Genomic DNA, 27,883 nt, shown 5'->3' with positions numbered 1-27,883 from the left:
TCTGAAATAATTTGAACATTTTCGATAATATTTTGATGTCTAAAGTTTTCGTCATAGGAACCGGAACCAACAGTTTGTCTTTCGAGGTTCCATTCTAAACATTAGCTGTTCGCCAACCAGAAAATTTAATTGGTCGAATTGCAGGAGGATTAATAAAATACCACTGGTGCAAATTTCTTCTGTTAAAACACATCCGTTGCGCTAAAATAGGATTCGTCGGTCCATAAAGTTTTATTTCAAAAATCTGCATATTCATTTAGATGGGCTGACAAAAACATGAAACAAATTGGACTTCATTATTACGGTCGCTTAAATATTGTACCTTTTGGAAAAAATAAAAGTAAACAAGGAAATTGTCGAATAAGATGCGGGGTGATGTCGGATACCAATTTGTTAAATGATCGGACCCTAGCCGTGTATGTCAAAAAATTAAGCATTGCTAAGGCGGTAGGCGAATGTAATTTTTAGCTAAAAGTGCAGTTGCGGCTGAACATAATAAACGTAATAAAAAAATTAAAAAGTAACGTAATAATAAATAGCCCTATAATACTAAGACTCAGAAATTTTATTTCGATCTTGCCTTGGTCCACTTCCTTCATTTATTTTCTGCTCTCTTAATTAAGTTTTTGCGTGCTCAATTAATATGTTCTTAAATTTTTCATCCGTATAAAGGCGAAAATTCTTTATGATTTGGAAAACAAATTAATAGATCAACATTTTGAATCTTACTTCAGAGTTGTAAAACTGACCATTACACATTTGCCTTTGCCAACAAACAAAAAAATATTCGGGGGCCCTTTTCTCTGGAACACTTTACATAACTGCGGGATAAACACTCATTAATGACTCTCATCGTAAAGGTTAATTAAGTACCTAATGAGCTGAAGCTTATGCTCTTTATTTCTTTGTAATTTAGGGATTTTATTCCCTTTGTATAATTATGTAAAAAGGAAAATGAAAGTCAAAACCGATTAATTAAATGAATAAATTATAACATATGATAATATGAATGAAATAATAGTACATTTAGAACTAATTAGCGTGGTTAGTAAGCATCGTCAAATTCAGAACGACGGAAAACGTTCTGTATGGCATTGTCCTAACGGTAATAATCTTAGGATACTGAGGCTTAAATACTCACGATGAAGAAGATGATAATGCACTTAAAACTATCAAATCTCTCAATTTCATGCACACGTGAAACCGATACGGCAAACAGGACATAAATTCATCCTCGCTTCACATGCTTCGTAAATAGAATGGCCCTACCTGCAACTTATAATCCTGTTGCTCATACAAACTGGACACTTTAAGAGACGACTTATCATGCTCATACCCTTTATTGCGGTATAAGTTATGTCGGGATTTAATGTATATTCATTTTCCTATCTCTAGCTCTACTTTAAGTATCTCAGGATTCTCAAATGCATTATTAATATTCACAATATTGAGATACGATAATTTTTGTCACTTATTGGTTAATGGATGAATGATCTTATTTAATGAAAATGAATTAATTTAGTGGCAAGGGCAACTCTAACAAGCTACTTTAGACCAGAAGATTTCGGCAACCATAAGAGATACGAAATCATTTAAATTGTATTCAGAGAGGCATTGAAAAAACAAAAATTTTTGGAAAAATATTTTATTTTTTCCTCTGGTTCATTGACGAAGTAATTCGAAGTGATTGGTACTTCATCATTCCAACTTTTCCTTTCCTATAACGTAGCGATATCGTATTTGAAATCCGACATTTTACTTTTCGGCAACCATCATCAACTTTGCTTTTTCGTAGGGTCGCAATTTTGAACTCAAACATTTTTGTATTCAGTTGTTTTCTGGTTTAATCCACCTCATATCTTTTATCGTTACCAAGATCCCTATAGCTGAGCAACGGGATATACTGCTCGGTTCGATGTACAGTCTTTGCTAGGATTTAGTTGTAATCTGCTTTTTCTGAATAACCAATAGACTTGTTATATGAGATTTCACATACCCCAGAATAAGCGGAATATGAATATTATTTGGTTGATTATGGGGGAAATATAATAATATAATAAATAACTGCGAAAGTTGAAGGGTTTTTGTAGTGTTAATGTGCTACAAAATGGATGCTTTGGATATATAATATGTATAAAGAAAAGTCGATTATGTAGTTAAAGCGAGTAAAATTCTGTAATACCTACATAGGTCGACATGTTACTATGGCATAAGCACATTATAAATTAATGAACTGACATAAATATATTTACTCTATTCACTCTTTATACTACATGCTCCTCTAAAAAACATTCTTATAAAATCTTTTAAAAGTTATTATCTACTTATACATACCAAGATATTTACATTCTACTCTTATCATTACTGTTTGGGGGGCTTAAATGGAAAGAGTATAAAAAATATCCTACAATTCGATTTTACTACTACAATTCTACAATCTACATTTATACTACAATTAATACCACAATTACTCAATCTACTTACAATTTGTACATGCACTTCTGCATTTTTGTGCACTTGCGTGAAAAATCTGTAAACTATTTTTCAGAATAAGTTCTAAAATACAGTCCACAAAGAGTTTATTTCGTAATTTTTATTTATAACAATTTTGAACCAGCAATCGAGTTTGAATATTGTGGATCTTTGATCTCGAATTATCGAGATCGAGAAAACAAACCAAAACGTGCAGTCTTGAAGGAAAAAGATATTTTCCTCAAGAAATCTATTTCGTTGCTGCTGCCAGCCTTTGCAGCTGGAGATTTTCATTCAAGAAAGGTCAAGTGAAGTATCCATAAATTCCTATTAGTCGCATTAAAGATCCATTATTTTATTTTATTCCATATTTCCTATTGTCATGATCAATTTTAACAGTTTTACTTGGAATATCTTCCAACATGGGATAAAGTTTATTTTATTTTCTCCAAGCTTTGGGAACTGTCTAATTTTTCTTATATATTTTTCTAAATTATGCCTCACATACGAGTAGAGGTTATTTGAGCGGTGGAAATGCACACTATTTTCAGTTAACATTAACTGCGAAACGAGTTAGAAATTTCGCTATTATAAAATGTCTTAAATTTGAAAAGAACTTTATGTTCGTTTTCATTTTGAGGTTTTGCCTTTATTTTGGAATTTTAAACGTAATGTATTTTCTGGCCTAAAATTTGCTGTAACATTCAATTTATTTCTAAATTGTTTGATTTCTTCTACTCTCTTAATTAATTGTAATTAAATGTGAAATATATTATTATTCTCAGCAAACTGAAAGCAGCTGATAGCAGATTCTTGCTGAGAACAATTGCTTTGTGGAATTTTTGGTTACTAATGAGGTTCATAAATAATTTATTTGCAATAATAGTTATCATTACACCTAGATAATTAAATATCTGTCTTGTATACTATTTTCAGCATAACTTTGCCTTTGCCTGTCTCTTACAAATTATGATTAGAATATTAACACTTTTTGTTGAAATAAAAAATAATAATATACAGTGAAAATTCAAATGGTAGATTTTCAAACTAATTATGTTGTTACCATGGAATTTATCAATAATTTATATGAAAATAATGGAGAATTTTGCACAAATGTAAATTGAAAGCAAGTATGAATACACGAAAATTTTTGCTTAGATTAATTATGTATGAGAAAGATCTATAATGTAATATGAGGGTAATTGTATTGTTCAAACACATGTACCCAGATGTATAAAGTAGCCTTTTCCTGATAGACAAAAAAACATGAGAGTCATTAGTTCCAATTTGGGTTTCGATATCAGAGGACAATTACTTTGTTTCTAGTAGTGTATTATTTACTACTGCATTTGAACAATTTCAATGAACTTCTGTTGTGCATGAATTGTGAGTAATAATTTGAACTGCTATTACTAACCTGAACCAACATAAATTATTTCAAAACAAAATGATCGGGCTGCCTCTTATTGATTATACAAATTTATGTATACAAATTTATGTGATATGGTTTCATCACGTCACAAAAGAGGCAGAGGACCATATTTTTACGAATTTAAGTAAGCAAGATTTGGAGGATTTGCCTTTAAATCAAAAAACGGAAAAAAGCTAGGACCGTCGATCTTTTGCTTCAAGGGGAAATTTTTACTTTTCTGCTCTTTTCATCTCTGTGGCTTTAATCCTCTGGCTGGGGTAGGACTATCCTCGAAATTTAAATGGGGGAGTTTCATTCGTTCAATATCTCTTTTTTGGAGATAGCAGCGAATATTTTATTCTAAAACGTGGGGTCAATATCATTTATAACGAGATATAAGCTTTCGCCCAATTTGGATATCCCAATGAAAATTTTTTCCATCTGTAAGTGACTTTCAGGCTACAAATAACTTAACGAAACCTTAAAAATAGCACAATATATTAGTTTACAAAATACGAAAGTAATCTTTAACAAGATGTGATGGCGGCCTGTAGAAATCGAGAAACCTTAGTAAAATATAGGATAAAGGCTATAACCAAGGTGTCAGGGTTTCATATCTATTTCACTAAATGGACATGGTCATGGTTTACCTTTAATGCCTAAATTATACCTCTTCTAAACTTTCTAGTCAAGTTAAACACTTTCATCATGTGTAATAAATACCACGATATCGTATATTTTTTTCCGAAATCGCCTTTTCTTTTATTAACATAAAAGAGATTACGTGTCCGGTCACAATGTCCATTCCTCCGTCAAAAAGTTGGAGTACGTGGAAAAAAGTTCTGTCTAGAAAGCGAAATCTGATTAAGCGTTATTTGATTTCTCGTTTTGAGTAAGAAAATCGAATGAAAAATATTTCCTTGGTAAATTGTATTTACATTGTATGGGGTATTAAAATTTCGATGTTTTTGCTTGGTACCTTAGTTTATATACAAGATGTCTCAGAATGAGGGGGTCAACGCTTAACTACATATTCTTTGATAAAAAAATATATCGATTTATGGTGATATACTTGTATACGAAATTGTCTGCTTCTGGAGATACGACCTCTCAAAATCTCACCTTTTTTAAGCTTTGCATATAAGTTCAAAACAGGTATTGATCGGGGCAAGTTTGCGTTTTGCTTGCTGTCTCACCCCAAACACAAGGGGGGCACAGTTGATTGGCAGTGCCGAGGTGAACTGTATCTCTTTCGTTTCGATCTTATTGTTATTCGAAGGACCACAGATTATTTGGCGCTGAACCAATGTAGAACAAAAGACACTTGATAACAAAACACTTATTTTTTATTTTACTAACTGTCCAACACTATTGCACAGGTGACAAAGGTCATAACGAAGTGTAAAACTAAACTAGAAAACCCCAAGCGACCACCGATTATCAAGAACCTTTGACGATCGGGAGTTTTTTGGGACAGGGCAAATGTTGTGTTTTAATTGAGAGCCGTATTGCGGTCCTACTGAGGCTGTAGGAGTATAAAAAGAGAGTTGGAGAGGTGTTGAAGAGGCGTTGTGTGTTGTGTGAGAGACTATATATGACTGTCTGAGACTGACTCAAAAACTTAATTTTCCCACCGAATATGAACCTCATCTTATCCATATATATTTTTACCACCTCATAGTCATACCAATTAGTGTGAATTATTAGTGCAGGGGAAAGGATTGCTTATCAATACGGTGCCATGAAGGTGTGAGAAAAATGATGGGTGAGAAGAGTTATGAGCGTGGGAAGAGTGTGGAATGTGTATGCATTTGGATAATGTAAACACTGCCCTTAAGGGTGATTAAGAAGGGTTTACGTTGGCAAAGAAAGAAATTTATTATTAGGTGAAGATGTTGGGTATTTTCCCAACAGGTATATGAATTGTACGGAAATTTGATATATATTCTTTCTGCTTCTCCGGACACATTCGACAGGGGTCATTATTCTAAAACCATCAGAGGTAGTGGTCAATTACTAGAAGATCAAATGTTAAATATACCAGAACTTTTTTATTCGCTCATGAAAACGGTTGATTTTTTTAATGAAATTCCTGTCTGTTATGCAACTGTTTTTTTATTTCTTATTGAATTTTGATTTGGAGCCTCAATTAGATTTAAAAAAACGTGTTCATGAGCAAATAAAAAGGTTCTGGTGTATTTAACGTCCGACTTTCTAGCAATTGACCGCTACCACTGATGGTTTTGGAATAATAACCTTTGTCGAATGTGTCCGAAGAAGCAGAAAGAATATACACAAAATTTCGATGCAATCCACAAGGAACATGGTTAAGCGTTGCTTCTCATTCTGGGACACTTTGTATAATAAAAATGAATTCGGTGCTCATCATATGTTGCACTTTTTTCCTAACCGAACGAAAAAAAAATAGATTCGTCACGGTTCTCTTGTTATTTATCATACAGTACGTTTCCTAAAAACGCGCCACAAATGTAAAGGAATATTGTTTGGGTTAAAATAAATAGAAAAATTCCTATAAAAATACGTAGGGAACCACAGCATTTCGCAAAATGTTTTGTCAAAAAAATAACTCTGCTGTTTTCTAGAGTTCGGCAATTACTTCGAGACTTTGCAGTTTTTAGATTGTGTACCTAAGTAACCTAGTGTACCGTAAGTAAGACTAGGGTCTATAAGTTTTTCTATCAATCCTATTACCACCCTTATGAATTAGAATTACCCTTGCTATTTTTAGATAAGCTGGAAATATGCTCTCTTCAATACATTTCATACATAGCTTCCCACATTTATTTACATCGAGTCGCGTGTTATAATGATTAAAATGGGATTTATTTTCCATGTGATTAATGATTTCGCAAATTTCTATACATATCCTACCTTTTTAAAATTGAATTCTGAAAGATTTAAAGGATTTTCATGGTCTAAGAATGTTTCAAAACGAATATGAATGTGAGGACATTTACTTACAATTTTATCAGCAAATCTCGACTAAAAACCAGTTAAACCGTTAGTTTCAGTTAACTACAGCACAATTCTATTTTAGGACGATTCTCATTTATAATAATCCCTATATTATATAATCTAATTAGGCTTCGACATACCGTATAAATCAGTTGTGCTTTCACTCAAGAAAACCGATCCATTGAGTTGGAGAAATTGGTACTTATTATTATAATTTGGCAATTTAAGCAAATTTCACAGGCATTTCCCATTTCCTCTTGTATTAAGGAAGGAAATGTATGATTTATGTACGTTGAAATTTCAGATTGCCTATTTTTGAAAATTTTGAAAAAGTAAAAAATAATCATCCTGTGTTATGATTTCCAGGTTCATTATTTTTCTTGAAAGTAGCTGCGCGAGCAATGAATATTTTCGTCCGGGTTTACTTACATACGACTGAATGAATCTCCACTCTGTAGATTCTGAATATTATTCGTTTACGTTAATTATTAAAATTCACTGTTTAAGTCACTTATTTTAATATTCTGGGAAATTATCGACCATAAACTAACAAGCGAGGGCCAGCATTCTGTCCGTACAGAAACCTGACCCAATTGCCTAATATCTGCATCTTTAAATATTCAAATTTCAATACGTTATTATCTCTATTTTCGGTCTGATTATTTTTTACACTTATTTGTCCTTGACTTCATTTTGCTATGCACTCCTACTTTTTTATTAAATGTCCCCGTCTGAAGCATATATGATTTTTTGTGTTTTTTGGTTATCTGTTAATACAGAATCCCGCAGAATCTTGCTTGTTACATCCATTAAATCGGCGATATTTTTGTCTAAAAACTACCTTGCGGATGATGTGGTCTCTTTATCACTTAATTTAAAGGGTGACACCCGATATTATTCGCATGTTTCATGAAACCGCATTATGAATACTGGTGCATCGTGGCATATAAACTTACACAGAAAAAAAAAGCGTTACACTTTACATCATTTGGGGTCACTTCGGGACAAGAGACATGAAAAAAGTCAAGTTCACATGGCTATAACGTCAATCTGGACTTGAATTACTCACATTTCAATGATTGATTCTATTTAGTTTTCTTAAATTTCAGTTTCACTATTCTTACATATAAAGGGTGACCGTTTCTGCACCTCAACCATCTTAGTAACCATCAAAAATGCGAGGTCGGTTAAATTGGGGTAAAGTTACGCAATTTAGAGCTCGAAAATGTGTCGTTTTCAAATTTTAAATATTTCAACGACTTTCAGAGGTATTCGAAAAAAATTTAGATTTTGGAAAAATATTTTAATTTTTTTCTCAGTTTATTTGGCGAGGTAATTAAAAATGAAAAGAATGCGCTTCAACTCTAAATAGCGTAACTTTTCCCTAATTTCACCGACCTCTTTTCTTTTATGATTAGCGAGCTCCTCATGACCGAGTTTCAAAAAAGGACACCTTGCAAATCACCTAAACGCTTGACTGAATATGTCCAACCAATGCCTTTGATAATGCCGTCAAAGGTTTTCATCACTATTAACCTATTCAATCAAATGGACATCAGGTGAGATGACATGTGTGGCGTCCTTGCCCATTTTCTAGACTATCTAAAATCGCAGCTTTCGGACAAATGAAATGTAATTTTTCTATGTGAAGCACAGGTGTTCATTCTCTTAAAAATCTCTATTCGTAATAAGAATGAACTTTACCACTACTGGAATCCCTGAGTAAAGGCATATTAACTAAAGTCACAATAACCTTATGAAATAAATTTAAGATAAAATCTATCGTCATCTGGAGGACTATAAGTACATAAAATGAAAACTTTGAATTCGCTTTCCCATATTCGGTCGTGTCCTAAGTTCTCGAAAATCTCTATTTACAATATCGATCTCGGTATCAATCTCGTACTCCAAAACAGAGACCGAGGCCAAGATAGTCTCGGATTCAATCTCAAAGCAGAAATTACATAACAAGACACACACGAAATTACGAGATGGTCTCGTGGTCTTGCGAAGCTCTATTCCAAGCATAATCAATAATAACTCGTTCTCTGGCATGAAGGTTATTCTATGCTGTTTGATTTGGTATCTGTGAGCTCTGAAAAGCAAGTAGTGCTGTACTATAAATTTATACCATAACCAGCACTACCGGCGTTGTCAAATTGTTTTTGCTTTCCGGGATTTTAGGGAAAATAGTCATATAAGGCATAATAAAATATACAATACAAATGTATAATATAACTAGTATTTTGAAAATTATCGATAAATTTTAGAATATATTTGAAAGCAATTTATGATAAAAAAAAACACGAGTACGCATAGTGCTCATGTGCTACTTTTTTCTGATCCATTTGCATGAATGCATATAGATCTAAAATTTATGGATACTGTTTGATGATGTTTAGTAGATAATCTTCGTAGAACGTCAACCGAGTTCAAAAAATAAGAATATTTATTCGGGTGTCTCATTTGTAATAAAAAAGTTCTGATGTCTAAGGGAAAACTGTATAATTGACAACATATCTTCATTGCATCGATCATAATTAAGTTAGTTGCCAGAATTATCAGCAACCCTGTATAACAAATGACAATATAACTACCTGAAACTTCGTCTCAATTACTGCCTTTCTAACTAACAAAGTGTTTTTTCCAGATCGCGAATACTGGTACGAACAAGCCAGAATAGCCCTGAGAAGAAGACTGCAATATTCAGATGATCATCGACCATTCGCAAAAAATGTGATTTTATTCGTTGGCGATGGAATGGGAGTGGCAACCACGACAGCTTCTAGAATTCTCAGAGGGCAGCGAATGGGGAATAGTGGGGAAGATCATGAGCTCGCGTGGGATACTTTTCCAGCAGTAGCCTTAGCAAAGGTAAATAGAAATAGTCTTATTTTATCAACCAATTGATGCAAAATCAATTTATCGCAATGTAATTTGACATGAACTAAATTCGTTGACTCTAACTATAGAGCTGACCCAGTTGAATACGAGTAAAAAGACAACCGACAGGACATCATTCAAATGCGCTAGCGCGTTAAACGTGCCACTGAACGCGATTTCGGTCTGTGCTTGGTAAGCGCGTGATATCTTACAATGGTATGTTATGTCATTGTTTCATTTGTGGGGACACGTAAGTTGAAAACATATCAATCACGTACTACTCACAAGCCGAAATGGCCTCAAGTTATCTTTTTTTATTTAAATTTAAGATGCTTCAACGTCAATGTCTAAAGTCAAATTATTTTCGTCGCTTTAGTATGGCTTTTTAATGATTCAAACAATTACAAAACTTTTTAAGCTCAACGACCCCACACGCCTTGTGTTAAAGTTCCTTCGATAAACGAAATCACGAAAACAACAATTTGGTTTACGAAAGTGGACTGTATTAATTTTTACTTATTTTAATAATGACAAAATGTTGGTCTAAGTATGAACCGGGGGTTTGCTTAACTGGGCAGATTACGAACTATGTTTACGATCACATGTCTGGAGCGAGCACTGGTCAAAGAGAGAAAAACTACTACTCTCATCCCTTAAGTACTAAATCTGAGGAGCTCCAACCAGGGGTGCACCACGACCAGGAGCCCTTACGGGGGTCTGATGTCATAAATCGCAACCATCGGGTGAATACCTACACAAGTCGCTTTTATTGGAATATTGCAGACCCGCCAAATTGCAGATCGCAACAATGGTCCAATTTAGAAAGCTTCTTTTGACAAGTTGCATATTTCCCAGCTATAAAGAGCCCTTCGATATGGTCTGATGGGTATGGTTGTCTGGCACCCAGATGGAATCCTCTAAATAAATATCGATATACATGGGCGTAACTTAAGGGATGAAAGTACGAATAAACTAACTAAGCAAACTACACCAAAAACAATAACCTAAAATCCTTAACACTCTCTACAATGAAAAAAATAACAAGTATAATCCGTTTGCTTAATAATTAACAACGTGGCTAAATTCTATTCAGAATACAGTTTCTACAGGAAACAATTTACCTCTGGCAATTTTTTAAGAAACCCAATTAGTATTATTTAAACTTTGCTTATTTGCATTTAGCGAGTGTAGATTTATACCACTTTAACCGCAACATAATTCCAAAATTTAGAATATATAAAAACCTGAAGATAAACGTAAATATATGCCAAGAAAGCTAAAGTCAGGGTAAAGGAAACAATAAAATAAATATACTTGCTACGTTGAAACGTTGCGGCTTTCTTGGACTTTTATGATATTATAGGAATTGGTTTTTGGTTTGTGGTCTTTTGTGGAATGAGAAACAAATCCTGAAAGTCTTTTAAATATATTTAAATATTTCGACGTTGAATGGCGGAATGGCGTTTTCCGGCATTGCGCATTTGATTTTGTTTCAATATTAAATCTACGAAACTATATATCATTGAAATCGTCTCGATGTCATCTATAACATTTTGGAAAATATACCGGGTGTTCTATTTAAGGAAGTAAAAGTTTGATCAGCCACACTTGTTTATTCGTGGATTCGTGATTCCAAGATGTTAATTAGACGTGACCTAATTCTTGATACGTCTAGTTAGCAACGGGCTGGATGCTTGTGAAGGACCACCCTAAGTTCACGGTCTCAAAGACACCATGTTCGTGCAAATGAAGAAAACAAAAAAATCCTCTTAACTGTAACTAAGGTTTGTTGTTCACCAATAATTTCGAGTAATTTAGCAAAGGAGTTACAATTTTTTGTGATAGGTTAACTAGTTTACTAATTAACCGTGTATAGGAACCGTAAGTAAACTATTCGCGTACGAGCAACGTGCAAAGTACGGAGTTAAGAGTCGACGGAGACGCACAAAAAGAGGGCAATTTTTCTTCTTGCAAAATCTTAAATACTAAAGTTAATGGTAAGCGCACAAGGCGTACTAAAAAACCAGGAGGTCATCATCGGCACTTCTCCTAGATCTGTCCCTGTAGCTTGCCTAACTTTAACAGCATAATTGGAGTTTTATTAAAGGGCGGTTGAGACCAGAATCGAAAACGTGCCTAAATTCTAGTACGCACAAAAGGGCGGCGAGAAGATTTATTACAGTTAGTTTAAGTTTGAACGAAATGCATACCAACATCTGGTCATATAGACAAAGTGGCAAAAAAAACGAGTAATGTTCATAAGCGTAGCACACGGGTTCCTTACATACTAATCATGGATTTAATTCTAGGCTTATGTAGAATGTTAGGACTTGCGACGTATCGTTTTATCACGGATTATTGTTTAGTTATTTATTAGTTTAAATGTTCGAAGTGAGTAAGAAACTGATGTTACGCCTATGGACAACCCCAGCCATTGGGTAATACTGTTGGAATTCCCAGCGCTTAACACCCATCTTCGGTAGAGGGAAGTTATTTTATGATTGGGATTTCCAGCACTATTCTTTGTCGGACTAACATTGCGAATTTAAATTAAAGGTACCGCCAAACGAATACAATGGCTGGGCTCCAATAAAAGCCCAGCGTTCGTGCCTCTAAGTGCTACGCTTTAACGTAACAAGGTAGCCTAGAAGCCGCTAATGGGGCCTTATCGGGGGTACGTCTATGGGTGTTACACCTCCGTACCAATACTTAAGGAGGGTGCGAAACGGAAGAAGCTCTCTTTTCTCGCCACTTCATCACGGACTCGTACGCGTTAAACTCTCGTCAACATTCTTTAAATAACGCATTTCTCGATATTGTATAGTTGTTAATGTTACCAATAAACCTTTGTTAAGTTAAGAAGGTTTAGTTTCTTTTATACGCGAAAACAGTGTCTCTGAGACTGCGAACTCAGGGTGGTCCTTCATAATCGATCAATCCAGTCCACGATCTACGTAGTTCACGGTTATCGTATCGAAAGGGGTGAATCGACCCAACCACGTACACGCGCCAAATTTGGACCTAACATAGAATACAATTAATCGAACTAATAGATTAAATCAATTATCGGATATTCTGTCCTCTACACAATCCCTAACAACACTGAATATTTAAAATAAGGGGCCTTCAAAGATACAGATAAAAACCTTACATTTTTTCGTATAAAATACTTTTCTTGAAAATTAAAAATATAAAAGTTAGCGAAAGCCGTTTGTAGCAAAATACCCTGTTGCCCCCAGGACGTTTAAATTTTAGTATTCAAAAAGTGGATTCGTTTCAGTAAAAATCCAAAATTCGTATCCTAATTTTTTAAAATCCTGGGACTCACACTTAAATTGGTACGAGCAAGGCCGTATTCCCACGTGCGCCACCCGGCCGTTCGCTTTACTATCCCGGGTCTGTCTCCCACAACACTTTTTATTCATGGTGCTCAATGTTAGTTAGTCTATAAATTTTCCTTAGTTCAAACTTTTGGCATCATCAACTTAATCAGTACATATCAGCTTTCTAAAAGGTTAAATATTTGTAGAACTATTGGATGAGGAATTACTGTTTATTGCAGCAAGCTCAATTTACAAAAGATCTTGTCTTTGAAAACAGTGACGAGAGCAAAGGAATAAAATGAAATCGAAAAGAGTTGAAATTTTGCGCATTAAAGTGATTCGCAGCTCCTTCACTGTTAGAAATGTTAAATTCAAGACTTGTACCCACAGAATTATGTGAAATATATACGATTAGATTTTATACATATGATCGGATTTGATACTACTGCAGATATAGGATGGTGTTTATATCTTATAATGAAATCACAGTTCAGAAAAAGGATTATAAATGTGCGTTTATTAAAATAAAGTGAACAAAACGGTGTACAAAGTAACTTATGAATTTGCGACCGCGAACGTGACTTCTGAGTTGCCAACGACAATCGAACTAAGAAGAAAAGAGAGATTTGTACATGCCCTGCTAATCCTTAAATATTAAAACCTGTGGTGATAAACTATGGGCGTACCCTGGTTAGGGTACCACCTACACTACCCGCCGCATTAAACCGTGACGTCTTAACTGGGAATTGAAACTGCAACTATAGGGCCAACGGAATCTATCAAGGGCAATTCAAATGCCGACAAAGTATATTACAGGCAGTTCCAATGCCGGTCAAGTTTATTGCGGAGATTTCCAATACCGACAAGGCATAGCATGGGAAATTCCCATGCTCCAATTAATGCTTACCAGGGTCGAACCTCAGGCGTATATCAATCTTAAAGCTAATACCTACTATCTAACATGTATCAAACGTAAAAGTAATACCTAACTACAAGAATACTCCAATAATCAACTGCGATCCTACATTAATGAAAGATCAACACCCTGTAGATCGGTAATGAAGCATTTGCGGATGTATATTTATAAGAACTTTTTTTATAAAATGACCTGAGCAATCACCCCCTTAAATATTGAAACATCTTTTTTAAACACCCTGTATAAACATCGAAATTTCCTCATTCTGTACATCACACTTGATTGAATTAATATTGTTTTTCATATAACAATTTTATAACTTAACTTATATTACCTTCTTGTAAGGTAACCACAGCCGACTACGTGCACTACTGGGCTTTTATCGATAAGAAGTGAACTTTACGGACATTGATTTAACATGAAAATGTTCTTTTATTGCATCTTCTATTGCAGTATCTGGTTCTTTTGTTAAAAATATCTACCACCAAATTTATTTTCCAAATTTTGTTTGTACAGTTTGGTATTAGTTAATGAAAATTTAGTGGCGTTCAATTTGTTTTGATGTATTATTTGTAACTGCATTTCAAAGGAAGCTCTGCAACTAAATTATGGTGAATAATTCACGACGTTGAGGTAAATTTGCCTATATTAAATAAAACTTTTGTGTTTATAAAATGTTCAATTCTCCAAATTGAAACTAAAGGAGTAAATTGTAGCAATCTTTCAAGTCGGTTTAAGTTTGTATAATTTTTGAGCGATTTAAATTAAAGTTTCACAAGTAATATGATATATTGTTTATAGAAGTTTTTCACATTTGATTCACACTTCATCACATTTCACATTGGATCAAAAAGAAAACCATTCTTTGCCGCTTGCCAAATGAGAAATTAATCAAATAATGACAAATACCAAATACTTTCTTGATTTGTCGTAACGAAACGTACTTGTATTCATTTCACAATTAATGATAATATGATATACACTTCTTTTAGTTGAAATGTAGTCTGCTGGATTCATACCTGATAAACAAATGTTTTAGGTAACAATTACAAACGGGATAAATGGCATAACTACGACTCATTATCTTGATTGTTTTGAAACACAATGCATCTAGAATAATGATTTTTGATGCGAGGTTTAAAATAGTTTATTATACAACGAGCGAAACATGTTACGCATTCTATGAATATCACATTTGCGCGCAAGTCGCAGAGGAGGGAAGCAAGTCATATGAGTAGTAAATGGTAATGAAAATGGTAAATGGTAGTAAATGGTCTTTTTGTGCAAGTTGTAAACGATGAATATTCTGCGACTAGAACAATTTGCGAAAAATAAGAAATTCTTCAAAGTTCGCTACAACTACCACCTATATGGCAGTTCAGCTGTTTATGGTTGTTTGTTTTGCCTCGTTGCTTCATAACGGTACGAATTCGTGGGGGATAAGGTCACTTCCGTATCGTTGCATGCGCAACCTGCGAGAAATAAAAGCATAGAGAAATTGAAGATTTCTCTATATCATTTTTGAGTTCTCTCTTCTCTCTTTGTTTCTTAATTTCCTTATTCATTTCTAAGACTCAATTATTTTGTTCTAAACATGAATTGCTTCATGCATCCGATGAAATGTTAACAAATTCTCTATAGGACAGTGGAAAATTAACTAAGCTCAATCAAAGTTTCATGAAAGTTTCCTGCAGCTAGCGGCAAACGGATAACCATCCGATAATGGAATTGCAACAGAACTCTTCGCAAAATAATTAATTTTCGCTATTCCCTGTTAATGAAATAGTGACAGTTCGTTATTCAACAGTGATTAACTATTTGCGCGTCACATATGAGATGCATACGGTTTTATACAATACGTCTCTCTATCATCCACAAGATGTACATGAACCTAATTTTAAAATCGCGATGGACCCCATTTAGAAGTAGATAGCATGAGTGTAGCAAAGAATTATATTTTCCATATTTCATCCTCGTATGGAGTAGAGTAAAATAAATTTGTCACTGCAGTCAGCTACATTTACCATTTGATATACGGACAAATATTTTCCAACCTTGGAAATGATAAAAGAGGCGAGAAATTGAATTTGACACTGAATGCTAAAAGCATCGACTGAAGGGATTTTTAATACAGAGAGGCATTATTATTATTTGGCACCCGAAACTGTCACATCCAGAATTTTTTTAGATTGTTAGGGTTCTTGTAACATCTATTTTGGCAAATAGAAGGATTAATAAACAATGGAATATAGGATGCTAAATTTTCAACCAACGAAAGAAGCATGTTAAGGAAGTATGTAGTATTCAGAGCCGTCTTTACATCTCAACAGTCGAAGATAAACCGGCACCAGTTTGTACATATTACGAGTGTTATGCTTATATATGTCCTTTTGACATGCATATGCATGTAGAGCCTGTTTGATATACAAAACATTCTGAACCATCCACTGGAAAAGAAGTGAAAGTATACTGATATAGTCAGCACTATTAAATCCGGTGCAATCCACCGCTTCAACAACCTCTATTTGTATGTGAGGCATTATTCCAAAACACAATAAAAGAAACAATTTAATATTTTTAACTATCTCTTAACAGAATTTCTGAAGCAAATTGTGATATTGCAGCCGCTGTTTCCTGTTTTTAAATATTTCTCTTACACAAGACCTTCTCTGTTTGTTTATCCTATTTTTTTTCCGTATAACCCAGAAAAAACTGCAGAGCAAAATATTGTTTATTTTTTGTGTATTTACGCAATTCATAGTTGATGAATATAATATGCACTTAAAATAATAACACAGGTCAACAATAAAAATCTTTTTTTTAGAGTTTATGTTCTAACAATTATTTTGTTTCCTTACTATAAAAATAGTTCAAATATTCATTTATACCGTTGAAAATTTGCTTTTGTTACTTGTACAGTGATAAATGAACATTGAAGCTTATAAATGACCGAATTAGAGATAACATATTATATTGGTAGTAGTAGTATATAGTCTTTATTTCATTAGAAACAGGCTATCGACCAATTGGTCTTTCTATCTATTTTACAATAAGTCGTACTTTACAATTTTGTTCTTGAAAATACTTAACTCAAAAAATAGGTGTTAAAAAGCAATAGAAGAAAGGAGAACATTTTTCAGTTTGAATAATGCTCCAACGGGGTCGTGGGAAGGGACAGGTATCGGGATTGTTTCGTCTGTCTTTTTAGGCAAAGGGGGTTAATTATAGTCCAGTTAATAGGGTTGTTTTTCCAATTAGTTTGTAATTGCAGTAGTCTCTCCGTAATTTTAGTCATTTGTGTTCGTTCGTACAGGAGTTCGTTGAATGGGTTGTGTAGGGAATTTTGAAGGTATTTGATCTTTGTTATTAGCCTTGGTACAATTTATTCTGTTGTTTATATGTGTTTTTTTGTTTTGACCGAGGCATTTGCCCTCAGCATGTGTCCGTAGTCCAGTAGTAGTCTGCAGATCGATTTCTATATGTGAGTGGCGGTTTTGATGCTGATTTCTTTGTCTTGGTACTTGAATGCTCTGAAGTGTTTTGTCCTTTTAATGATTTCCGTTCTTACGTTTGTGTACGTGTTTTGTAAATTTAAATTTCTGGTCTAGCGTTATTCCTAGGCATTTTACATCTTGTTTTGGTACCGTTATGTGACCGTCTGTCATAATTGTCGGGGAGTTTTCGTTAATTTGGTGGTGTGTTAGTAATAGTTGGTTTTTCGTGGCGTTTATTATTAGTCTTTATTTGTAGAACCAAGCCATTGTATTGTTTGTTAATATCTGCAGTTTTCCAACGGTTTTAGCTGTAGTTTTCTTATGTACCATGAGTGCAGTATCGTCTGCGTATTGCAATATGTACGCGGTTTTGTCAATTTCGTCTTGTAGATTGTGGTTGTAAATGTCATGGCAGTATCTATTGTATAGAAATGGAGATAATGGCGATCCCTGCGGTAATCCTTGTTCGGGGGTAAAAGGGAAAGAGAAAGTGTCGTCAATGCGTACTTCCAGTTGTCGGTTGTCCAGAAGGTTTCTAATCGTTTGGAGTAGATATTTTGGTGTCTTGAGTTTGTATAGTTTGTACAGTAGCCCTTTATGGCAGACACTGTCAAAGGCCCTGCTTATGTCCAGGAACAGACACGCTGATTTATTATTGTCCATCAGATGTGTTGTTTGTATATTATTAGTTAGGATAAAAAGTGGGTGTATTGTTGAGTGTTCCGGCTTGAATCCAAATTGGTAGGTCGGTATATGTTGTCCAATCAGTTTTTGAAGTCTGTTCATTATTTAATGTGTTCATGTATTAATGTGTTCAAATACTTTATTTAGTACTGGTAGCAATGTGATGGATCTGTAACTTTGTGTGTGCGTGTGTATTGTCTAGTCCGCTTTTTGAAATTGGTATAACACGTTATATTGGTGCCTCCATTACATATAAAATTAGGCCTTATGAAGCAGTTTTTGAGGGCTCTTTGTAATAATTCTGCAGCTTTTCAATATTTAAAGAATTTTTTTCCAAAATTAGCAAAAACTAAAATTGAAGTTGGTATTTTTATTGGGTTACAAATAAAGAAAATAATGACCAGTGACGAATTTCCACAGCTACTTAACATTTATCAAAAACAAGCCTGAGGCAACCTTAAAATTGTGATTTACGGTTTCCTTGGATACAACAGAGCGGAAAATTATAAAGAGCTTATTCATACAATGCTTGATAACTTTAAATACATGGGCTGCAGAATGTCTCTTAAGTTCATATGTTACACGCTCAATTGGACCAATTTAAAGATAGCATGAGTTTCTATCCAAAAGAGCATGGAGAACGTTTTCACCAAGATGTGATGGAGTTTGAACAACGTTATCAAGGGCAAGTGAGAATATGATGGGAGATTACATTTGAGGACTAATATGAAAAAATTCACACATTATATAGAAGAAATGCGAAAAATAATAATTTTTAAATATTTTATCTATTGTTTTAGTACATTTAGTATATTTAAAACATGTATAAATACATTTTTTTATTTTTTATTTAATGAATAAGAGTGATTTAAATTTACACTTGAGGTTTATTTTATTTTTTTAAATGTGAATTTTCGATCTGATGGCCACAAAAGCAAATTTTACCATCTGAAACAATTTTTTCTTTAATTAGTCATTTCTAATTAAACAAATTGTTTTACATATAAAACAAAACAAATTTAATCATGTAGTACCCAAATTCAAAATTCGTGTGGACCGGTGTAACAGATAATAACTTCTTCAGTTTTTCATTGTAACGTAAAAAAACCGTAAGTGGATCTGTTTATTAAGTACATAGGTACGAAAGGTAGATTACAGAATACATACGATTTTGGAAAAAGTAAAAATATTATTAACCGAATGCGATGTCGGACGGATTAATGAAACTTTCACCCCATATTTGAAATAAATAGGGTCCGAAAATTTTCAAGCAATCACGATATTGTCGGATTCGTAAAAAGTGATGCATGAAACTCTGCCTTGAGTCATTTCAACTTTTCAGCATTTAAGAATTCAAAAGAATATTTGACACCCTTTGCACTATGTTTGCCTATTTAAAATTAAAAAATTCAGAAAAAGTTGAAAATTCAAATATACAAACTATGTTATAAGACATTTTCAAAGAATTTCGTAGCGAATTCAAAAATAAAACAATATAGAACATGTTTAATAAAAGTCGAAGCGCTTAATAATTATCTCAAAAAACATTTTGCTCCTGAAACAAAAATTGGTAATTGGCCTAAAACTAAATTGGACAATAATTTAGAAATAAACCCAGTTTCACAATAAATCATCTCATATTTTAATTATATATACAATAAAGAAAACTATGTAGGACAGCCTTTAAAAAGAATATGAATCTCCATCCATTCAAACAATCCAACTCATTTGTGCCCTAGTAATCTTTTCTTTTAATTTCAGACATACAACATGGACGCCCAAGTAGGCGAATCATCCGCGTGCGCCACTGCCTTAATGTGCGGGGTCAAAACAAACTTCGAAACAGTGGGTCTAGATGCCAGAGGCAGATTTGAAAACTGCTTTTCGAGTTTCTCCTCCAGAGTGCCCTCGTTGATAGATTGGGCGCAAGAATCAGGTAACTAGGGTAGAAACTCATTATATATAATGTTCTTAAACAAAGGGCAAATTTAAGGAGATATTCCCTGGGTCAAAGTGAGAAAAAAATTGTTATAAACATATGTGCGAAGTCGCTTTGTTTTTGAAATACGGACTGTTGAACTTTAAAAAAAAATCCATTTTTTACTATAAAAAAAAGGCATATGTTGATTTAAGTAAAGTTTTCGCTATTATGAGTGATGGGTTCAAAGAAAGTGGGCTGTATTATAATTTATGTAATAATGTATCATGTCAGATCGAAGGGTCTTTGTTTGGGGTTTGACCTTTTGGCCACATTGAGGGATGGACCACATCAAGGGATGGTTTCTCCTTGACCGACACTATTCTATAAGTGGTAGCTGGAAGGCATTGTTTTATTTTATCTTCTAAAATACCAATTATGGAACAGTTTCGCTCAAATATCGGAGTTATAAGTTTTGCCTTAACCTTTGCGGTCCACCCGCTATACTCCGATTAAGTTTTAGAAAATATATTTTAGTATCTGCCAATATCTAAAAAAATATTCGTATCATGAATAATCTAAACACACATGTCAAAAAAAAATTGTGAGTACTTAAATTTATGCAAAGAACCGACTACAATGTCCTTTCAACCTACATTAAAAATTCTAAGAATGGAATTTCCCGTCCTGGCAAACCCCCAAGCAAAAAGTTTTGGTTAAAAATGTTTGTTTTTAGCAATTAAAAAAAAGTTGCAAAAAGTTATAAACATTGCCATATACTATATAGATATACATATTACACGTACATATTATGAAAGTGAGACGTTTACAAATGTTGGTAAAGTAGCTTTTATGCGCTTTTTGCCTGAACACTAAATTTCGAATGCTCCCGGATTTCCCTTTAACAACCTTATTAAATGTTCTTAAGATCAGCTCCAGGAACTTTCTAGCTTATGAAGCGACATGAAAATGAGGAAGACATCAACACAGATTCCTTACATTGGACACCCACTTCTTCACACAAGTAAATATAATATTTTACTTACTTTGGTTGCTCCAAAAGTTTTAAAAGTTTTTTAATGTTGTTTTTGTGTCCGAAATGTAACGCACGCTTTGAAATATATTTTCATATGGTTGAGATTAGACGATAAGGCACTGGAGGTGACAATATTGTGAGAATTTTGTCTGCTTATATACTTTCGCAAACAAGTTTTATAAAGAAACAAATCGAAAAAGTTTAATATCCAAATCGCACAAAAACAGAAAATTTGAATTGAGAAAACCTGTTCACCAAACTTTTTATATATCTACATACGCATTGAAGCACGAACGCAATTTTAAATTACCTGCCTATAGGTAATTTCGGTTGCGTTTGTTGAGAAACCTTTTCATAAAAATCCCAAAAGTTTGCGGCCAAATAAATCATTCAAAACGCCTCAAAATAAATCTAAGTGGTTTTTCGAATATTAGGAGCAGATGCGAATTGGAAAATATCTCATGGCATACAAGTTAAATCGAAGCAATCTTGTAATTTTCCTGGAAAATGTATGATATATGGCATGTTCATGGAATTTATTTATCTCGCGTTTCTAGGAGGCATAACCGGGGTCTTTGCAAAATCCCGCCTCATGTACCTTGGCAGAATTATATAAACCGACCTACCTAAAATTATATTTGTTTGGTGACACAAAATTTCGAAATACATCGAAAAAGTGAAGTTATATTCTCTATGTATGAACGATTCAATTGATTTTGTCTTTGGAAATTTACTTGTTGGGAACAAAACATTATTATTATGCAGGATGTTGCAAATTAGTAGGCCAATTCTCTAACCATAGATTCCTTGAGCGAAAATAATTAGACTTTCCTTATGCAACTTTTATCTTTAGCGCTTTATATTCACTATACAGTGTGTTGAAGTTGCTAAAAAAAGTTTATTTTGTTAATAACTCCGGCGTTTCTTGACATATTTTAATGAAATTGTGCAATGATGCACATTTCGATGAGACGCACTTTTTCTATAATTTGGGTAAAAAAATTTGAAACCAGAATGGAAAAAATTGGGGGTCATGAACCCATCCCCCTCCCTCCATTTTTTTGGTGCACGCCAATGGTGAAAGTGTTAAATTTTTTTCAATTAAATGTTCCTTTATCTTAATTTTTTATATTCTTATAAAATTTTAATTTACCGCTTACTTTAGAAGGTATTCCAGCATATTACCTCTCAATACATTGTGTTCATTTTCATTTATATCGAGAAGAAAAAAATAGAATTATAGAAGGCGCAGAACAATTTAAGTTGAAACCACAAATTTTTGCACAATATTCGTATCTCTGTAATAAAAAGGGTTCACGCGTGTATTAAAGAGGGCAATCATAATGAACATTTAATTTAGATTCATTCAGTTCATTAAGCTGCTTTATTATTATTTATGTTTAACTTTCCAAAATCGTTGTCCGTTTGCTAAAATTACTTAATTTGCATAAAATTAAATAAAATCTAAAATAAATATTAAGGAAAAGATTTGTTTTAGTCACAACATGATCTTTAAGAGAGTCATGAGACAACACATCGTATTTTTAAATATGCATTCCCGATATAGGCGAAAATGGGTACCATGTATTGAGAGGCAATATGCAGGAATATCTTATAAAGTAAGCAGTATCTTATAAATTAAATTTTGGAAGAATAAAAAAATTAAGATAAAGGAACATTTAATTAAAAAAATTAAACCGTTTCATCAATGGTGTGTGTAAAAAAAGTTGGAGGGTGGGGTAATATGTCCATGACTCCCAATTTTCCCCACTCTGGTTTCAAGTTTTTTTACCCAAATTATAGAAAAAGTGCGTCTCATCGAACTGTGCATCACTGCACTATTTCATTAAAATATGTCAAGAAACGCCAGAGTTATTAACAAAATAAACTCTTTTTAGCAACTTCAACACACTGTATATGAAATATAAAAACGCGAAAGAAAAAAGTTGCATAAGGAAAGTCTAATGATTTTCGCTTAAGAAATTCATGATTAGCGGATTGGCCTACTAATTTGTAATACCTTGTAGTGGATAGAGCAAATGAATAACCCTAGGATGATTATATAATAACTCCAAAAATGGTACGAACTGTGCTACAACATACATTTCATTTCGTTTTAGCACAGCAGATGAATTAACAAAGAATGAAGATTATTTAAAAACATCTGCCTTAACTTCTAGCTGCCTTCATCGGTAGTTACTTGATGAACAGTTATCTGTGAACTAAGAGCTAAAGGCGAAATAGAGCTATGAGCTTCAGCACTACTTGAAATACGAAATGTCGCTATTTGTCACTTGAAGCAAAGCCATGCAGTGTTTAAAAGAATTATTATTATGGAGTTTCCTTCGAATTCCAATGTAACTCTTTCCATAACAAGCTATCCTTATTTGGTTTTTCCTAGCTCAAGCAATATGTTAATGTGTAAAGCTAAGAATGGGCGATTTATTCCCATAACTTCGGCTTACCTCTTGCAGGAAACGGTTCCTCGTTGTCGCTAAAATATTGGCTCAAAATTTGATTTTAAAATTTCGACGAGCAAATAGAGGCACAAGCGGTGTAGCTCGGAAAAGCCCCAGGAAACTTTTAATTCACTTTTCGCTATCATTCTTAACAACAAGTTCGAGTGAGATCGATTGATAGCCGAATCGTTCAGCCTGCAATCACAGAACTCGGCTTAGAAAAATGAAACTGACTGTCCGAGTATCATTGACACAGACATAAATTTAAAATATCGAAATCGGCATTCGTCTAAACTCCTGTGGTACCAGACGGGTCTATATCGAAGAGGACATTATTGTATAGTCTTTACTATGGAAGAAGATATATCTTAGGAGGTAATTCACGCGTTGGCCAAGCCTTCAGGTTTGATCGAGACACGTGTGACTTCGCCCATATTAAGATTGATCGTCCTTCAAATATCCTGAATACTAACGGTAGGCAATAAATTACAGAAATATCTAAAAATACTGGAAGCTGCAGGAATAAAAATCGAAGAAAAATGGAAGCCTCGATATCTAGGAGTGGGGAAATGAACGCCTTAACATCGAATATATCAAAGTGCTTTAGGATATTAACTGCGGTTTTGGAGTATCTGTTTTTATCAGATTTTTTAGAACAATTTTAATTAAAGGAAACATACAAAATATAGGAAACAGGTATTGAATGAACCGATATTTTCGAATGAACAGGATTGCGGTCTAAGATTTCTGTTTTGAATCTTATGCTAATATATTAAAAAAATATATTGATTATCTATTTTATGAGGTAATTACTGCTTTTATATCTATTTTGAGGAGTATTTTGGTTTGTTAGATGAAAAAAGCTTGATGAAGTGGACCGTTGACATTCACACTATCGGAATCTAACATCTCATAATTTTTTTCTCAGTTTAGTTAGATGAAACAATTAGTTTACTTTGAGTTATTTTGAAAACTTTTATGAGGGCCCTATCAGTGTACGAAAATTATAATTGATATTATTTGATATAATATTTATAGTATAAATGCAATATTATTTAAATTTTGCTCTCTTTCCAAAGTGATATTTTCTGCTTGATATGTAAATATTATTTGTAATTTACTTCCTGCTTATATAATGGCAATATTTATGGTATGCACTGATGGAATTTCTGGAATCTAGTAAATATTCTGAATTTCATAATGGATAAACTGTCTGGAAGTTTCCCTGTGAAGTTTTAATTTAAATTAAATTATACATATTTTGCCTCTATAGATTAAGGTCATATTAGAATGTGGCATTTTTAATTCCACCAACAACGCGGGTGCCATCATTTAATATGACAATAGGTGCCTACTAATGTTGTATAGCATACCACATTGGACAGGAGACAAACATTACAATAAAAACTGCAACATGACTCTATTCCACTATACTAAAGTTATATAGATGAGCTCATTTTTGTGTCTAATTTTAACGTAATACGAGGGCGGTATGATGAGTTAGTGACTTTTTGAATTTCTTACGTAATAACTTTAAATGAAACACTACTCCCGTCAACTGTCATCTATTAGTAGACTACTGTCAAATTTTGGTCAAACTACGTCATTTAGTTTGTGTTTAACAGCCATTAAAAGCAGATGACCTCGTCAATTTCGACGAAAATGGAAAAAAGTGAATTTCGTGTGCTGATCAAGAATTATTTTTTATGCAAAAAACCATCACCAAAACCAAGGAAAGGCTTGATAAATGCTATGGAGACTTTGCATCATCAATTTCAATGGTTAAGAAGTGGTTTACTCAGTTTCGTTGTGGTCGTACCAGCACAAGTAACGCAGAATGTTCAGGTCGTCCAAAAGAGGTCCTCACACCAGAAATTGTCGATAAAATCCATGGAACGATATTAGACGATCGAAGAATGAAAGTGCGTGAGGTGGCAGAGGCTGTCGGTATCTCAACTGAGTGGGTACATTATATTTTACATGAATATTTGGATATGAAAAAGCTATCCGCGCCATGGATGCTGCAATTGCTCACACTCGACCATAAGCGCTCATGTGTGACTGTTAAGGACTTTAGGTTATTGCTTCTTGGCGTAGTTTGCTTAGTCAATTTGTTTTGTACTTTCATCCCTTAAGTTACGCCCATGGGCATCGATACGTATTTGAAGGATTCCATCTGGGCGCCAGACCATCGTACCCATCAGGCCATATCGAAGGGCTCTTTATGGCTGGGAAATACGCTACTAGTCAAAGGAAGCTTTCTAAATTGGACCTTTGCCGCGATCCGCAATTCGGCGGATCGCAATACTTCAATGAAAGCGACTTGTATAGGTATTTGCCAGATGGCGGCGATTTTATAACCTTAGGCGCGACCATTGCCCGCAATGGCTTCTGGTATTGGTGCGCCCCTGGGTGGAGTTCCTCGGGTTTAGTACTTAAGGGATGATCGCAGTAATTTTGCTCTCTTTGACCAGTGCTCGCTCTAGACATGTGATCGTAAACGTAACTCGTAATCTTCCCAACTAAGCAAACTCCCACTTCATACTTAGACCAATACTTTACCATTATTTATATAAGTGAAATTTAATACAGTCCACTTTCGTAAACCAAATTGTTGTTTTCGTGGTTTTCGTTTATCGAAGGAACCTCAACATCTTGGTCCTTCGAGCCGGATTCGGGCTCGTGGAAAATCGTTCGTCGTTTATATCGTGCTAGAAGTTGTTCTGTAGGCGTTGGTAGAAATCGCTACACGTGCCAGAACAAGAAAATTGTTCGTCGTTTGTGTCGTGATAAAAGTCGTTCACGTGCAAAACCAAAAGATCGTTCTGTAGGCGTTGGTAGAAGTCGCTACACGTGCCAGAACAAGGAAATCATTCGTCGTCGTGGCTAAGTAAGAAGAAAAGCTTGGTGTGCTTGGATCATCGTGGAAGCTAGGGAGCTTTGTTTGGGAAGTGGGTAAGTCCTTTATCCTTATTTCTTTATCCTTATTGTTTCGTTTGTGCTACTCGTATCGATCAAATAATATCTTGTGTATCACAAATATCGTAGCTGCATATTTTGTAAAATCTTGAATCGACCACAAATTGCAACCCGTAGTCATTTGTATTGGTGCTCATAGTAATTTATAGTTGAATACATTTAATTTGTTGAGACTATGGCATCCGCAGAGGAACTTAGAAAGTTAAACGTGGCTAGGAGGACATGCAAGGCCCAACTTACTATGTTTGACAGATTTATCGAAAGCTTTGATTTGGATAATGAATTAAATAGTAATGAAACTGATCGCCTAGTAGAAAGACTCAATAGATTAGACGATATTTTCGATAAGTTTGATGCAGCCCAAAGTGAGTTGGAGCTACACGCTACTGACTATGATGAAGAATTAAATGAACGGGATGAATTTGAAAGACGCTTCTGTGACCTAAAGGCTGCAGGCAAAGGTTTATTAAACAAATTTAGTAAGGCCGATAGATCGGCAAAATGCAGCAATGCAAATGAATCGATGCCTCCTAGTCCCTTAGCCGGCGTCAAGTTGCCAGTTATTTCGTTACCCACCTTTTCTGGTGATTATAAAGATTGGCTAGGTTTTCGGGATACCTATGTAAGCTTGATACACAATAACCACTCGTTAAATCAAATTCAAAAATTCCATTACTTGCGGGCGTCGTTGCAAGGTGTGGCATCTCAGGTTCTGGACACTCTGGAATTTACGGATAATAACTATGATGTCGCATGGACAACCTTAAGCGAGCGATACAATAACACGCGAGTACTTGTACATATGCACATGAAGGCGTTACTCGAGATAGAATCGGTAGACAGGGAATCGGCTCATAAACTGAGGGACCTAATTGATAACGTAGGGAAAAATCTAAGGACGTTATCGGCGTTGGGTCAAAAAACTGAACACTGGAGTGATTTGATAGCCTGTCTCGTAGGTAGCAAGCTGGATCGAGTAACGGAAAGGCATTGGGAAGAGGCGAAGGGCAACAAGAAAGAGGTTCCCTCGTGGGAATCCTTGCGAGAGTTCCTAACAAATAGGGCAGACATGCTAGCCGCAATCGAGCGTCAAAGGGGCAGCACTAAGATAGAGAAAAATGCGGGATTCAAACACAATAGGGCAAGTGTTAAAACTTTCGTGGGAAGCGATTTGAAGTGCGTAGTGTGTAAAGCAAATCACCTATTAGTTAATTGTCAAAGGTTTCTGGCTATGCCTTCCAGCGAAAGATTTAACAAAGCCAAACAACTCAAATTGTGTTTGAATTGTTTAAAGCTAGGGCATTTCGGAAAGGATTGTCGCGCAAAGCATTG

The 27,883-nt window shown here is 34.3% G+C and overlaps 1 protein-coding gene across 1 annotated transcript in view; it reads left to right on the top strand.

Annotated features, from left to right (window-relative positions):
- Positions 1–27,883, top strand: part of LOC136416608 (alkaline phosphatase-like) — a 233,940-nt gene that overhangs the window by 106,543 nt on the left and 99,514 nt on the right. Inside the window, exons 3-4 of the mRNA XM_066401875.1 lie at positions 9,510–9,733; positions 19,921–20,095. Coding sequence (XP_066257972.1) covers positions 9,510–9,733; positions 19,921–20,095 — 399 coding nt within the window. The remainder of the gene's footprint in view (positions 1–9,509; positions 9,734–19,920; positions 20,096–27,883) is intronic.

The sequence above is a fragment of the Euwallacea similis genome, chromosome 24, assembly GCF_039881205.1.
Source record: "Euwallacea similis isolate ESF13 chromosome 24, ESF131.1, whole genome shotgun sequence".
In the NCBI taxonomy this organism is placed as follows: domain Eukaryota; kingdom Metazoa; phylum Arthropoda; class Insecta; order Coleoptera; family Curculionidae; genus Euwallacea; species Euwallacea similis.
Note: the sequence above shows the minus strand (reverse complement) of the source record. Positions and strands in the feature narration are given on the sequence as shown.